At 49.2% G+C, this 16,420-nt stretch overlaps 1 protein-coding gene across 1 annotated transcript in view; it reads right to left on the bottom strand.

Annotated features, from left to right (window-relative positions):
• LOC128715344 (titin) overlaps positions 1 to 16,420 on the bottom strand; it is a 137,026-nt gene that overhangs the window by 114,248 nt on the left and 6,358 nt on the right. The window contains exons 2-8 of the mRNA XM_053810227.1: positions 8,538 to 8,660; positions 7,151 to 8,470; positions 6,206 to 6,556; positions 4,864 to 5,028; positions 4,023 to 4,784; positions 1,742 to 1,933; positions 69 to 1,677 (exon numbers count right to left, since the gene is read on the bottom strand). Of these exons, the coding sequence (XP_053666202.1) occupies positions 69 to 1,677; positions 1,742 to 1,933; positions 4,023 to 4,784; positions 4,864 to 5,028; positions 6,206 to 6,556; positions 7,151 to 8,470; positions 8,538 to 8,660 (4,522 nt within the window). The remainder of the gene's footprint in view (positions 1 to 68; positions 1,678 to 1,741; positions 1,934 to 4,022; positions 4,785 to 4,863; positions 5,029 to 6,205; positions 6,557 to 7,150; positions 8,471 to 8,537; positions 8,661 to 16,420) is intronic.

Below are 16,420 nucleotides of genomic sequence, written 5' to 3'. Positions count from 1 at the left end.
AGCACACTCGAAACCCGAACGTCAGTCTGATCGCTTCATCGGCGCGTGAATCGGCTTTCAATACTTACGCTTGACCGTGAGAAACGTGCTCGTTTCGTCCGATCCACAATCGTTCACCGCCCGGCAGGTGTAATGCGTCTGATCCTCAAGGTAGACCTGCTCGATGCGCAAGGACGCCACGCCCGAAGCAGGATCATACGACTGACGATAGTCGGGCGAACCATCGATGCACTGATCACTCTTGTACCAATGTACGGCCGGTGTCGGTTGACCACTGACAACACAATCGTACTGGAACGGTTGACCCTCCTGTGCAACGCCTCCATCTAGAAGACGCATGGTGAACGTTGGTGCCGTACCGACGGGCTTTGGTGGCGGTGGAGCCTCCGTCACGAGCAAACGGGCGGACGTATCAGCAATGCCAGCTTCGTTGGCAATGCGACACAGAATATCTGCACTGTCCGCAGTGACGGTTTCGTCGATCATCAGCGTACACACACCACTGGCCGGATCGAAGCTGGTCCGATAGTCGGGATTGCCCTGGACGCTGATGCCGTTCTTGTACCACTCGATCGTTGGATCTGGTACGCCCGCCACTACACACTGCAGACGCACACGCTGCCCTTCCTGCACGCACACATCGGCCAGGGGTTGAATCACGCGCAAGCTCGCTTCCGGCTGTCTGGTGGTTACGACTTCATGAATTTGCTCGTGTACCTGCTCCTCGACGGTTTGTATGACCAACGGAACTTGTGGCTCCTGCAGGTATTGTTCTTCGTCGATGGTTTGCACATCGAACGACTGTTGCTGATGCGGTAAAGTGGAGTGGGAAGTTGTGGTGGTGATTTTCACATCCTCCACGACAGTCACTTCCTGTTCATTACGCGTTGCTAGCTCTGCGTCGCGCTGACGTTGCTCCATTCGTAGCTGTTCTTGCTCTTGCTCTCGCTTCAGCTGTTGCAGACGTTGTTGCTCTTGCTCTTGTTCTAGCTTTAACTGTTCTAAACGTAGTTGTTCCTGTTCCTGTTCTCGTTTTAGCAACTCTAGACGCTGTTGTTCATCCTCTTGCTCTCTCTTTAATTGCTGCAAACGCTGTTGCTCTTGTTCCTGCTCCCTTTGAAGCTGTGCCAATCGCTCCTGCTCCTGTTCCTGCTCCCGCTGTAACTGTTCTAGCCGTTGCTGTTCCTGCTCTTGATCCCTCTGCAGCTGCTCCAAGCGTTGCTGTTCCTGTTCACGCTGCAACTGCTCCAAACGTTGTTGTTCTTGATCCCTCTGCAACTGCTCCTGCTGTTGCTGTTCCTGTTCTCGCTGCAACTGCTCCAAGCGTTGCTGTTCCTGCTCACGCTGCTGCTGCTCTTGACGCTGCTGCTCATCGCGTCGTGCCTGCTGCTCTGCTAGCTCCTTCGATCGCTCATACACCTCCGTTTTGATCTTGTAGAACGTTTGGAAAAGTATCGTATTTTCCGTGTACAAGGTGACGGTCCTATCGGAACCGTACAGCTGTGCCGACAGGTTGGCAATCTTTTTCAACGCATCCAGCTGCCGTGTCTCATGCGTACGAATCGTATCGTCCACCTGGGCAACCAGATCGTTTGCCACGTCCACGTTGTTCAGTATGGTGAGCTTATTGTTGGCATTAATCAGTTCCGCATTCAGTGTGCGATAATGATTCTCAATCTGTGAAGGAAAGCAGTACTGTAGTATCATCCCAGCTGGTATGAGCTGGCACTAAGTAGCTTACCGTGGTTATTAACTCGAAGTATTCGATCGCGATACTGTACAGTTGACGATGTTCGTCCAGCTTGCGTAGTAGGTCGGTCCATTCGTTACGTATCTTGTGCGTTTCCGACTCGATGTATGGGCTTGTCTCGGGATACTGACGTACCAGCTCCGTTCCTGTGTTGATAAATGCATCGATTCGACGCTCAAGGTCCTGATGAAGAGGATATAAATCATACGTAAAAGGTAAGCATGGTTTAGAGGAGATGTGCATGTTCAATTCATCTAAACTGCTATTAATCAATTCATTAACATTCATCATCCTGTAGCGCTATTAAAAATCCTTCCATTAATACGCTACCTTAGGTTAATAAGTCAACCAACAGATCACACTGACTAGTCTTATCGATCCTTCCACCATTTTGGCAAATATCTTACGAATCTCCTTCGCCCCTACCCAACCACCCCGCGATCCTCTGCTCAATTCAAACACCCGAAACCTGACATCCTCCGTTCAAAAGGTGGGCGTAGTAATTAAATGTCACGCATGATCACGCGACGCAATTGGAAACCGCACGTGGAACCCGCAACAGGTGCGCCGATCGCTAATTGTTAGTGACAGAGAAATGAGCGCTTGATGGCGTGTACCCGAAACCATCGGATGCGACCCCAGACGGTTCATTCGTCATTCACAGATCGGGTCGCCGCACCAGAACCAGTTCGGCTTGCCATCGCTCCGTCTACGGCCCAATGCTCAAGCCGTGGGCCGTCCCAGAACAAACAAATCTTTCAATTCTATAAATATTTACATAGCTCGGTATACACGTCGCGTACACTGTCCCTTGTCATCGGGCACGATCGCAGCAACCGTTCACCATGGGCCGCTTGCCGAAACGTTGCACCGCATCGCTGGTTGATGGATTTAAGGATGAATGCTTGTGGTGGCACGCCACCGTACCGGGTATCCCGAGCGTTTTGGACTAAATTTTGAGAAGAAAAACCAAAACATTGTCGTTTCGTATGGATGTTGTAGTAGATGTTGTACGCCCGTGTCTAAATAATACAACACTCCTCCATCAACGAACCGTTCGGAAATGGTTGGTTCCTAATCAAATCTACCCTAAGTTGCTGCCAGCTTCCCGGTATAGCGTTGTAAGTGCCAAAGATGTTCGCTTTTAGTGCATAGGATGGCTGTAAAATCGCGTTCCTTCCCTAAACAATGATGAAACACGCTCGCTCGGTACTGTAAACACTGCACAGCCCTTGCTTTGTACTTTGACCCAGCACAACTAAAGCATAACCTCAACTGTCCCGAGCCAATAAACAAAAACAAACGTTTTTCCCGCCCGCCCATTTGCGCAACGCCGTTGCCTGCAGATCGTATTGCAAGTGCAATTCTGCCCAGTATGTACCACCCTACGGCAGACAAAACATTTTGCATCACCCTGTGTGCGTGAAGCGCCAAGCATTTGCTCGATCGCAGCGTATTTTATTCGTTGCTATCTTTAGCGGAAAACTGTTTGCGCTTGGCCCACTGAGCTATCGATTGCTTCATCCACAACGATTACTTCGTATCGTGATATTAAAAATAGGTCCCCAACCCTGCGTGTGTGCCAAGGAAACACCAAACACCGGGTGTGCCCATCAATAATTGGTCCAATCAACAGCTGTGCGTTGATCGCGGGGACATCCTTCATCGGACGTGAACCGTACGCTCCATCTATTTCTAACCCCCACCCGTCCATTCACACCTACGCGCGGGAAGCAAGCCGGTGGGAATACAATTTATGACACCCAAAATGTAACGCCAACAAGCCGAAAGCAGAGCGCCGGAGGTTTGTTTGCTTTGCTTCATCTACGTGATACGCCGTGGGTCGCACTTTTTTTCTGCCGTTGTTGGAGAAATCAAAAACATTAAAGCGTCGGGTTCGAAACATACCGAAAGAAATCTCGACAACCTGCACCCGTAGGACGGTATTTTTTATCGCTTGGTCGGTAATTAGTGTCAGCGAGAGCGCTATTCCAATGCAAATGTGCGGCTTGGCACGATCGAAAGGTAATGGTAGAAAAGCAGTGGTAAACTCATGAAGATGGCGCCTGTCGTACTTGCAAAATGCAAGCGGCGAAATAAATTTGCACGATTCATCGCGGCTAGAAGCGTGACCTTGTGAATTGCACCGTTCATGACCTTACATATGTGTTGGTAATATCTTGACTAACGTCAAATCAGAGCAGGAAAACTGTTTCATCGGAACAATACGATTGTACAAGATTTAACCATGTAATACGCCAGCCGTACTCACCTGCAGTGCAGTTGCATGTTCCTCAAAAGCGATTCTGGTTCTTTGAGCGTCACCCACATTTTCACCATACTGGCCCCGTCCACGCTCCAGTCGATCAACTTCCGCACGCAACGCAGCACGCACCTCACTCAACTCACGATCAAAGGCCAGCACACTGTGCTGCTTCTTCAGCTCACAGTTCTCCGACTCTGTCTGCGACTCAAAGTACGTGCGCAAGTTCTCCAGCAGTGTGATGATCTTGTCCGTATCAAGCTCCCGAGCCCCCGGTGGCTCCAACGCTTTCACTCGCTCAATGATCTGCTCACTCTGCTGCAGCAAACCACGGAAATGCTCCATCGTAGCCTGCTTAAACTGTTCGTAGCCTTCGGCGATCGCTTCAACACTGCCCGGATCGGTTACCACGTGCTTGGTACCGAAGTACTCCCGGATACTATCACGGCACTGCATGATCGAGCGCAGGAAGTGTTCGGTCGCGTCTGACAGCTCACCAAAGTCGGCTCCCAGCGAGAAGAGCTTTGTCTTGATAGAGTTGAGATTGTTCTTCACCGCCACTATGTCCTGCTCGGTGCCGGCATCACCCGCCAGCTCCAGCTGTGCGATTGTATCGAAGCGCTGCGTCAGATCCGCCTCGGCAGCTTTAACATCCTGCTGCAGCTGAGCCCGTTTGCGGCCGATGAACTCGACCAGATCGGACGGGTTGTCGAGCGCGGTGCTAAAGATTGGATACAGCTGTTCCTCCAGCTTCGACGCCACAGCCAATGTCTGCCGGAAGACGAATCGTTACAAATGGAAGTGTAGCACGGGCTTTCCAGAACGGTTGTGCCATTGTCCATTGACTTACCTCCATGTTGGCAGCCATGATTTCCTTCAATGTGGTCTCCGTGCGTCGTCGACTGTTCCAGCTTTCCCACTCATTACTGACGGCCGACTGACGATCGGCAAATTCGGCGAGTGTCCGCTCGACGCACTGCGCTGCGCGAGTTTTCTGCAAGTATGCGTCCCCGATCTGTGGCGGTACCGTACGGATACAGCAAGAGAGACGGAAACACCGTTAACTATAAGCAAGTGTAATGGAGCGTGAGCAGGAAGGCGCAACTCGCAAACCACCCGACCAGAGGCCAGGAATAACGAAATTATATTCGCTTTCTCTCGTGCGCGTAGCAGTGGCTGACACCCGTTGGAAATAGTGCGGGTGGCGACCGGAATGATAGACCGCCGAGCAAATGGTCTATAGTATACACCGCTCGCGAGAAGGAAACCGCGTCACCGTACGATTCGAAGCAGAGCTTCAAATTTTCTGGAGCAAATCGTTCAGAGCAACAATGGCAGCGCAAATGCGAATATATGTCAGCATCGAAGCGATCACTAAGCCTGCCGGTGGACTTAATGTCTTGCGAGTTTAATTAGTACAACAGCTATTTTTAATCAATAACTCTCCAACATTCTTACGCCTCTCAAATAGCATTAGACACGTACAGATCGTTTAACACCTTTTCCTGCGCGAATCTAATGCCAAAGTTCGTGCTAAAACCCCGCTCGAAACCAGGAATAGGACTGCGAATATGACATGATACGGGATGCGAGATTTGGTGTGTTGCACACTGCCGAAACATGAAACTATCCCACTGACATCGTTCCTGTGTCTAACCGATCGAATTACAGGCACAAGAGCGTAAGAATAAGCAAAAACAAACCCCGCATGCAAAGAAGCAAACCCTCTCGGACATCAATTTTGTCCCCCCCCCCCCCCCCTCCCTCCTCTCACCCTTCTCCATTGCGCTTCCATCGTGTGCCTGATGAGAAGGAAAGCATTTAATTTATTTTTACTAACTACTCGGCTGTGATATTTTCCACGACTTTGCCCGCGTTGGCTCATTATTCAACGGCAGTCATCCGTTAAAACCGCAAGACCACCATGACCGTTGAAACCGCACAAACCCAAACACGCACACATACCCAAGCATACGCACACAGCAAACAGCAACAGCAAGCAGCAAAGAAAACCCCACACCGAGTTTCTCCAAGCAATCAGGCACAAACAGCAAACATGCTGAAACTCGGCTGGCAGTGTTCCAACTACTCCCATTTTCCTCCCGCCCAAAATCGTTATTTAGTATCGTTTTGTCGTCATTATTTTCTGGGTACGATGACAGGTGTTTAGCGGTGTACTACATGCGACCTACCTGCTGCAGCTGATCAAGACACTGCCCACCAAGCGGGCGCAGGCTCTCCAGCGTCTGGCGGATGTTCGCGATAGCTGCCAGGATGAGCGAATGGTCCGCCGGGTTGTCCTTGAACGTGGCGAACTGGATGGCGTGGGCATCGAACTGGTTGCGCAACGTTTCCGCTTCCTGGTGGAAGCGGATGTACAGCTTCAGCAGGTCAACCCGCTCGATGACGCAGTTCTTCAGCGCGATCCAATGCTGACGGATGAGATCGATCTTACGCTGCACGTCATCACGCTGCTCGTCGGCAAGATGCTCCAGGCTGGGCGTCAACCGTACGAGCAAGTTATTAATAGCGTTGCCTTTGATCTGGAAGAAGCACGAAGCAAAGGGAAGGGGAAAGAAAATGTAAAAGGCGGGCGGATTAATGAACAGTTGTCAAGTTCCCCAATATGCTTCACGTCGCGAAATTTCTCGGTAAATTCAGTCCATTCGTATCCACAACACGATCAACATCTGTTACATGATGATTGGTTTCGCCATCAGGCAATGTGGATGGGTTTATCAGCCGCTTCTGCTTCCTGTTTTGGTTCTTAAGAAAACGTTGCCAAAAAGTCTATAAATTATAACGAACATCTGAACAGAGACATACGATGAAGAATATTTGAAACTGTGTACTTGGAGGGCAATCCGATAGCATCGTGTTAAACAATCGATCTACATCGATTCGATTGATTCTACATCTACTACGATCGAACATAATTTTAGACGACTTCTTAGTAGCAAAGACTCATTATTTGATCGATTGATCAATGATCAATGCAATCGAATATTTGTTTCCATGTGTTCATCTTCAACTTGCATGCAACTTGTACGTTGTGTCTGTGAGAAGATCGCTAGACGAATGTGCTCTTTGTTGTTAAACGTAGAAAGTCAATACTGTAAAACTATTTCTTCACCCACCTCGAGATCATTCAGAAACTGGTGATGAAGCAGCAGACAATCTTTCGCTTCAACCACATTTTCACCCATATAGTGGATGGCACTGCCACGAACAAGCCGTTCATCGCGCGCCTCCTCGAGCCAGGCGAACAGTTGACCGTATCGTTCCAGGAAATCGTTCAATGCCTGTGCCGTTCGAACATTTCGCTCGCTTTCCTCGTTGCAGTAACGTTCGAAGTGCAGCTTCCTTTGCTCGATACGCTCGATCATGGTCTGTACGCCGGCCACCTCCGGTTTGGTGCGTCCAACATCATCCACCAGCGAATATCCCGTCTGCAGTACCTCCCCGATCGTCTCACGGATGTCCTGCAGCAGTTTCTGATGCGCCGGTAGATCGTTTGGTGACGCCGGTCTGATGGGTGTTCCGGCCACTTCCAGTTCCACCTGATCCAGTCGCTTAAGAATTGCACTCGCACGGGTAAAGAATTCACGCGACTGGCCCAACAAGGACTCTCGGTGATCGATCTCTTCCAGATGCTCCGAGCAAGCGTTCAGTACGGAGTACGCTTTGGCGCACGCTTCATCACCAGCAAAGCATCCACTCGTAAGCAGCTCTTCGGTAGTTCTGGTGATCTTCAGCGCCTTGTCACGAAGTAAGGCGGCTTCCGACTTGAGATTTTGGTACGTTTCTAGCAGATCACCGGCCTGTTGCGCTGAGTCCCCGAGTGTAAACGAGCTCAGCGTCTGACTGCGTACGCGAGTAAGACACTGCTCAATCTCTTCCAGCTGCTTCGCTAGAATGGCTAACGTAAGGCACTGCTCGAGCTGTGTCTTGCGCGAGATCCACGCCTGTTCCAGCTGGTTTCGTCTGTTCGAGAGATCTTCTAGCCACGCCTCCACCTGACCGATCGCTTGCACCGCGTCCAGTTTGATGTGGTTCGGGCGGGAATCGAGTGTTCCTATGTCGGCAAGCACTCGCAACCGGTCCAACATTTGCTGACCTGCCTTAAGTGTTGTCGCTACTGCACCGAGCATGTCACCGCGCAAATCCCGGAACGACTCCAGGAACTCTCGCACCGCGTCGATTTCGATCGGGATCATCGTATCGTTGCAGGCCACCTCCAGGGAGGACATTTTCCCGTAGGCTTCGCCCAGCCGCTCGAAAAAGGCCACGTTCAATACGACGATCTCTCGACGTTCGGCAAGCATCTGCTTGATGTCGTGCCACACCGCATTCAGCGAGGCGGCCATCTCTTCGATCAGTGTCGGGTTGGGTCTTTCGTTGGATGCAATCTTTTCCTGTATTTTTCGATAGAACTCTTCCAGCGGTGTAGGCATGTTCTAAAACGAAAAACAAAAAACCCGATTAGCAAGCGATCAAAACTACGGGCAATCAGTTTGTACCAACCTGTATCTGTCGTAATAATTCATCGTGTTGGTTCTGGAGCTTTAGTGCATCATCCAAACTGGGACCGAGAAATGTGAACTTTGGTAGCAGATCCGCCACCTTTATGTACAGTTTTTCTCCACTCTGAAACGAGAAGACAAAACAAAAGTATTACAGCATTTAATATTCATTTCAATTAACCTGTCCATGACCGTCAATGAAGTAGTAGCACGATTCCCACATGAGATTAACACTGCCCCACCGTGCAAAGGACAGGTTCTTCCTCCGCAAAAAGAAAGAGGTTAATTAATGCACAACCAACCTATGCATTCCGATTTCCTTACGTGAAACCGTTTTGCTGCACAAAGGCAAACAGTTGCGCAACTACCCGAACACGCTAATGCCGCAACGTGAGTCTTTGACGCGCTAAAACGTACATTTGGGGGGCCATTTTTGCGATGACATCGATCAGTACACCGGTGTAACCCGATCCGGATTGGTCCTATCTTCACATGCACATCTCCTTGACCAAACAGCGACGAGCGCCCAAGCGGATGCACCGTGGATAAGGTTTGCTAGCTATGCTTCAACGTTGGCGACGTTTGACAGCGATTTGTTTGTCACCCGCAGCGTGGCCATCGTGGCGACGGTACTGACACATGATCGCACCCCGACGGGATCGTATTGCGGCTCACCTGATCAAAGCGCCAAGCACATCCGATCTGCGGTGGGGGAATGAGCGAACTCGACCCAATCGCCCTAGAGCGTTGACATTTGCGTTTCCTTCCGAAATATTAGAACGCTCTGGACAGTCGGAAAGGGTGCTACCGGTTCAGCATAACCATAGCTCATAATCGTTCCCAAAACCCTCTGTTATCCATTAACGAAAGGCGAAACAACATTAATTGCCCAGGTTTCGGTTTCCCGACGACACAGACCTTCACGCAGGGGAAGCTGACATTATGTCGTCGTTTCCATCGTCATCGTCAGCTTCCTTTGCGTTGATAGTGTTTCGCTCACGAATGCAGGTCAGCACGCACGGGAAACGGGCAGGATAATTTGTCTCTCGCCCCCCCCTCCACTATATTAATTTTGCAGTTCCATTTCACCGATTCGCACCGGTCGATTTCCCCCGGTTGGGTCCGAGCCCTCAAAAGACTTGTTGTTGACTTTTCGTTGCGGAACGTTGGTCACGCTCAATCAGAGCAAAAGCTGACGCTTCAAAACGACGACCAATAATTTGACACAAATGTTTCTATGCTAGCTTTTTTTTTTTGTTTTGTTTATGCCCCCGAGCACAAGCCGGCAAGAAAGTGTGTCTGAGATGTGAAAGCCTAGCCGAACGGTTAAGCGTTTTCTCCAGCCATGGAGGTTATGATCTCGTAAAACATGTTGTCGTCACTGACGTCGTCATGCATCGTTTAAAAGTCCCGAAAAGCCCCAAGAAAAGTAAGCAACGAAGCGGGGCCACAGAGCTACCTTAACTAATGCCAGATGCCAGGTCGAGTCCCCGTGGAGTCTTGGATGTTTCCTAAACAAGTGGAGCCGCTTCCGCTGTCAGCTTCAGTAACTATGACCTCAACAACAACAACAACAACAAAAATAACAGATCACTCACTGTTCTACGGCCACAGCAAAAGCATATGTTTATAATTATCTGTCTTCAACATGTTCCGCCCACACGCAGGGTCTGTTCATTCACAAAGCAACGAAAGATCAAGCTAAGAACGCGCCTCGATCGCTCTTCCTTTGTGGCATTCTTTATCGATTCTTTCACACCGCTTCCTTTCTAAACACGCTTAGAAGCCGGTTGAGAGGGTTCGAAACTTCGTAAAATGCATATTGATGAAAGATATCAATTCAATGGCCGGTGAAACGTCAAAATTGAAAGTCTTCTTTTCACTTTCTAAACCTCCATCGTGCAGCGCTTCTTCAAAAGCCACCACCACCCAGGACGAGCCAATCAATCTCGACGATCGAAAGACAAAATAAATTCCCAGCCGTACCAGCCACGAATGTTATGCAAACCACGTCCGGCGCTCTCCCGGGTTCTGTTTTCATTTAGTTCGAACGGTATTTCTTCAGTAACTCACAAACAGCCCATCCGATGCACGATTAAACGGGCACCGATGGGTTCCGCCGACTGTGCCCACGGTCACGGTTGATCCCGCTATCCAAACGGAGGAACTTCCCCCCCGGGGCAGTTTGCGGCAGTTGATAAGGTGTAATGGGGCATTACAAGATGTTTACTCCATAGCTTTTTTGTTGCTTGTTTCTCGCTTCCAATAAGCACCGCTACCGCTTTTGCTGCCCCACCGCTCCAAGCAATGTCTTTGCTGTGTTGCCTCACACCGGTCGGAACGGGTCCGCTCTGGCTACAAAATATGTTTCCAGAGCGTCGACCTTAAAAAAAAAACATCTAAGCGAGAAAAAGTGAGTCTAAATTGCGCAATTACCAATACCTGGTGTGGGGTGCGGTTTGGAGCTACAGTTTATCGGTAAAGTTTAATAATTCAACCATCTCGTTAACGAATCAATTTACTGTTGTTCGAAATCTCTTTACATGGACTTTAGTTCCGGTGAGTTTTTGTTTATTTATGCTGGACGGAACGTCGAGTCCCGAATACGCGCATCCATGTGCATATTATCTAGAGAACGTCGCTATTCTCTTCGAGTAGCACCAGGTAGAGTCATATGACAACATTTAGAGCACCATATAGGACGCAGGCTCGTTAACAAAAACTGGATCCATAAGCACAACTCCATACTCTGGGTGTATCACAGCCATCCCGCACAGTGTCAGGCAAATTTATCTGAAATCTCTTACCGCTCACTTCTCCTTCTCCACAGCTCCCCTGGCCACAGCAACTCCCATCGGTCGATTTTTTATGGCTTTCATTTAAGCACCAGTTGTAAGCTGCGAAACGGAATGGACCGCATGGAAATATTTATTGCCCCGATTACATTTCCGATAGGAATTAATGGGATAATTACGGGCTACGAGTAATGGAAAACCGGAAAGCTATCTGGCGAGTAGGAACAGAGACTTACCGGCCATTTCGACCTACCACATTGGCAGTCTTTAACAAACGCCCTCGGGGAAGAACATCCCAATCACACACGGTAAAAAAAACCCCGTTGAAAAGGTCGGGACATCTTACGGATCAAATGCCGAGCCACTGTCGTGGCCTTTTTGTAATCCTTGAAGTTTTACCGAGCAAAAAACCCGCAAGCAATTTAGATTTGTAGCACAACGCCGCGAAAGAATCTCGCAAGTCAAGCCAAGAATTCTGGCTTCTTTCTCGCGAGTGAAACGCCACCAAGACATCCGACTGCATCCCTACATTCCCCGATGTACACAGATTTTCCCAATTACCGTTAAACATGCTTCCAAGTTGATGCGCGTAGAGCAACTCAACTTACAGCAACCGGTTCACATCCGATCGGTGTAGATGAATTAAAATTAGATCCCCTCTGGCCGGAGACCGAACCGAGACAGGGGTGGGTTCCGATCTCGGGTGTGAGACTCCCGAGATCACTTGCGAAGCGGTAATCCACCCATGCGAGACGTCATTCTTATGCTAAGCGCGAATACATCGGAACGATTCATTGGATCTCGCTCGATAGAGAACGCAGCGGGAGAAAGTGTAGCGTTACTGATCACACCGTGCTACACAATGCTGGGGTAGGCAACACGAAGAATGAAGGTTATTTTTACGCCCGTGCCCTCGCGGTATGGTTCGCCCTTTTTTCGGTACGGGTGGGGACGAGGATGAAAAATTACATACACGAAAGTGAACCGGGAGTAGCAAACGGAGGGAAGGAATTTTCCAGCATTGGAAATGGAATTCTAGTAACGCTAGCGTTTTCACCAACATGACTATTGGTGGAGGCTTTCTCACTTGAGAAATATTATGCAGCTGACTTGTTTCGGTAAATGCCGTGAGATCTCAGTGAGGATTGCCGCTTAATAGGGCAAGGTCGTGCTGACTTCAACACGCTCACAGCGAACCGATTGCAATCAACGTGTTGGATGTAGGGTCGCATTTTCACATCGACGTTTGTGAAGATGATGTAATGCGCCATGATAGCGTCATCCAAGTTGGAAATAAGCTAAGCAGTGTGGGGGCTTTCTTTCCAAGAAAGGTGTTCACTTTTTAGTGACGTTCGTCGAAAGGAAAAGACCAGATCAAGCTGGAGGCTAATCAAAAACACGCCACTCCAAGCGAGTAGCGACCATAAAGCAGATGTCGAGAAAGAGCATCGAATCGATTATGATTTATAGGCGCCGAATCTATCAGGCACTGCTTGCCAACACTGCCTAAAGCGACTCCGTTCGATCCACCTTCGAGTTCCCGCACAGTGAACGTACTGCAGCAAGGGTTGATGATTCGCGGTTCGTGGTTACGCCAAATCCATCATGTACTCTCACCTTGGTCCTGTGTGCTTCACACCATTTCTACACACCAACATGAAGCCATTGCCAAACGGGCGGCTTTTTTCTGTCCGTCAACAGCTGCACACGTTTTGTTTGTTGCCACCATTCGCAGGGCAAGTTGTTGTGCTAAGCATTAAAAGTAGAAAGCACCGCAAAACGCCGATGCCTCGGCGCACATGTTTCGTGCTTGCTGGTTGAAGAAGACGAACGCTACCGGGGAACTTCGAAAGAAGCGTTGTTTTGTATGCTAAAATTGTGAAATGGGAAGGGTTTAGAGGATTTGATCGTACGGGGAGCACGATTCCCATATGCTTTTTCGAACGGAGAGGTAGCTGAAAATGCAGCAAATCTGGGGCCGTATGGTACCATTGTCCCATAATTTCAAGTACTCTCCATCCCTTCCGGCCCCAATTTTCAACCAAGCGCTCATAATTCATTACGAAAACTTACACTCCATCCCGCTGCATTGTGGTGCCCTTTACCATGCGCGATTTACATACGTACACATGCGAACATGAACAATTCCCATCACGAATCTGCTTCCGATCAGTAGCCGGCCACAGCCGCCAACCTGCTCTCGGTTGTGTGTAAAACCCGACGGAAAACGCGAAGATTAATTTTAGAACATTGCAACATTTGCACGAAGGAAGCGTGTAACCCCAAAACGGCCACCATGACGTCATTTGCTAGAGGATAGAGGTGGCCCAAGAGATGCCGTCGAGTTGCACGCACGATACGCGGCGCATATGGATATTTTATGGAGCACTCCTCAGAGTGACTTTTGATTGGAACAACTTCCCACCAGAGATCGGGTCCCAATGTGGTCGAAGCATCTAATCAGGCCGGCTTTAAAACAAACAGAAACCCGGCAAAATTGTACGAGGTCACTCTGGCTATGGAATGGAATTGGGACAGTTTCCTTTGGTGCTTAACTTTGCATACGACTCGTGACTTGCGAAAGATCTTACCAACACGGATGCAGACTCCAGATCAAAAGTCGCACACTCACACACACATATACAGACACCACCCCCAAAGCCATATGCGAGCCTCGACAGCTTCAGCATGACAGACTTGAGATTGCTTACCCAAATATGGCCAACGCGACGGGATGGCGACGAAGCGAAAGACAAAACGAGTCTGTTTACCGAAAACCACGACCTCGGACGTTGATACACTTGGTTTCGCTGTACGGTATGAATGAATGTGTGGAAGGAACCGCTTCCCCGCTCAGCGCCTGTCCCAAGATCAGGTATCATGTCAAGGCGTTAAGACTGGAACCAACCCCACCTGTGCACTTACAACACACAGGGGTGGTCGACGGCCCGCACGTGAGCATGAGTGAAAGGGTTCGAGAACAGGTTCGACCGATAACGACCTTTGTTTACAAACACACTTCTGCGGATTACTTGGGGCTGACAGTTCAAATGTCAGATCCTCGGCATTAGATGCGCAATCTGCTGGTATCCGCGCAGCGGTTTGTTGTGAGTTGCTTCATCTGTAGAAGACTCTTCAAAGCCGCGCGACCTTCATTCTTTCTTCGCAACGCGTAGCGAGTTTTGATTAATGAACATCTTCAAGCAAAATGACACCTCGGAGCAACGGTTTTTGCGCTTTCCAGCACAATCGAATGGTGCAGCTTTTGCGAAGCGACATGTAAGCTTACGGTCATTTCCATATGTCCACGACATGTGAACACGCTGATTTCTATTTCTCCTTGCAGCAGCGATATATTCGCAGGTTTAGTTTTCGCACTCCAATCTAATGTTCCGGCTATGGTAGCAATGGACAAGGGAATGCGCTGTTCCAACGCTCGCTGCAGCATGAAAATCATCCAATGCCAAAGCGCCATGTAAGGTACGTGGTGACTAACACGAACACTCTACGATTTAACGAGATGCCATCCTCCAGACGAGAAGCCTGGGGTGATGGTCACTGAATCTTGCGGGTGGTGTGAATTAATGTGTGTATGTGTGTGTGTGTGCAATTCGTGCGCAAGACACGACCGGGCGCAAATGAACCCTTATGTTATTTTTTACCTTTTGCTCGTACATGTGACGGCGTTATGTTTGCGATCGCTGGTACCGCGAGCATTATTTATGAGCTACACGCATTGTGGTGTCTTGCCTGTCGATTATTTATACTGGCATGCAGGATTTGTGTATGCGCTGAGAAAGAGCGGCTCGTACCGGCCGGAACAGCGAAATGGTGTACTTACTGCCAATCGTTTATATTTATGAGTCGAGTGCTCGGCATGTCAAACATATCCTCTGCCATTGCGTGCACACGGTGGTGCGCTTATTAAATTTTAGTCTCGTAAAGAAGCGTAAATTGACATTCCATTAGCGTCGGGGTGATAACCAACTCCTCCGTAGTGCTTGTACTCCTGCAGCAGAAAATCCTCTTGCGAACGATACATTTAAACTTCATACCACAACGATTGCTCAATGATTGACCTATTCACCAGGCAGCATTAGGCCAGCTTAAAATAACAAACACCGCTCGATGATCAATTACACCCACCAATCGTACCGTAACGCATCATTTATCGCATCACCAAAGAGAGCCAGAGATGAAATGAAACAAATCCACATGGCCACTTGTTCCTTCTCGTGAAAGAGCTCCATTCAAACGAGCTCCAGAAGTCGAATTCTGGATCACTCCTGCACCGAGCCGAAATTCGGCATCCAAATCGCAATTGGTCCACCAGTTACCCGAAACCGTTGCCCAACGTCTGGCACGTTGCCTCCCGTCTCAGAAACGGTACATTCTCGTAGTCATAATTACAAGCATGCCGGAGAGCGTGAGCCAAAGATTGAGCACAAACTTCCCCCCCCCCCCCCCCCCCCTTTGTCTGCTGCTGTCCGGAAAACTATTGGAGCACAAACGCACTCCGTTACGGGTATTGGTGCTGCCCGATCAGCCGTCATCGTGATCGGGAATTTGGGACATGCTCAGTGGAAAATCGGCTCAGATCTGCCGAATTTCTTCCACAGTGGCCTCAAAAAAATGCCCAGAATGCATGGAAATTTTCATCCGAAGAAAAGTTGCAAGATGTCGAGCATTGTGGAAATGTGCCTTGGTAATCGCTCAATGGTCGGACGTTTTCGTTTCGCTTTGTACCGAGCAATTTCCTTCTTTTTCTCGCACGATGCTGGGTAGCCAGTTCTGCAGTTTAACATTTTAACTGACACACATCTCCCCGGGACCGCACAGTCCAATTGAATTTGTTTTTGTTTAGTTCCGTCTGCAGACCAGCACAAAATAAACACATTTGGTGCGTCCAATGCCGGTTACGCTGGTGTCCGCGTCTAATTCTAACCTGATTTTCTGTTGGCAGTTGCGGTTTTGAGATGGGAAAATCGTCCCAAAAATCCCAGTTGGTTATTCTGCGGACGAAGTCACGATTTAACAGATTTTACTGTTCTTTTACTCCCAATTTCAAAGAAAAAGGGACAGATAACTT

The sequence above is a fragment of the Anopheles marshallii genome, chromosome 3 (assembly GCF_943734725.1).
Source record: "Anopheles marshallii chromosome 3, idAnoMarsDA_429_01, whole genome shotgun sequence".
Classification (NCBI taxonomy): domain Eukaryota; kingdom Metazoa; phylum Arthropoda; class Insecta; order Diptera; family Culicidae; genus Anopheles; species Anopheles marshallii.
This window is presented reverse-complemented; position numbering and strand designations above follow the sequence as displayed.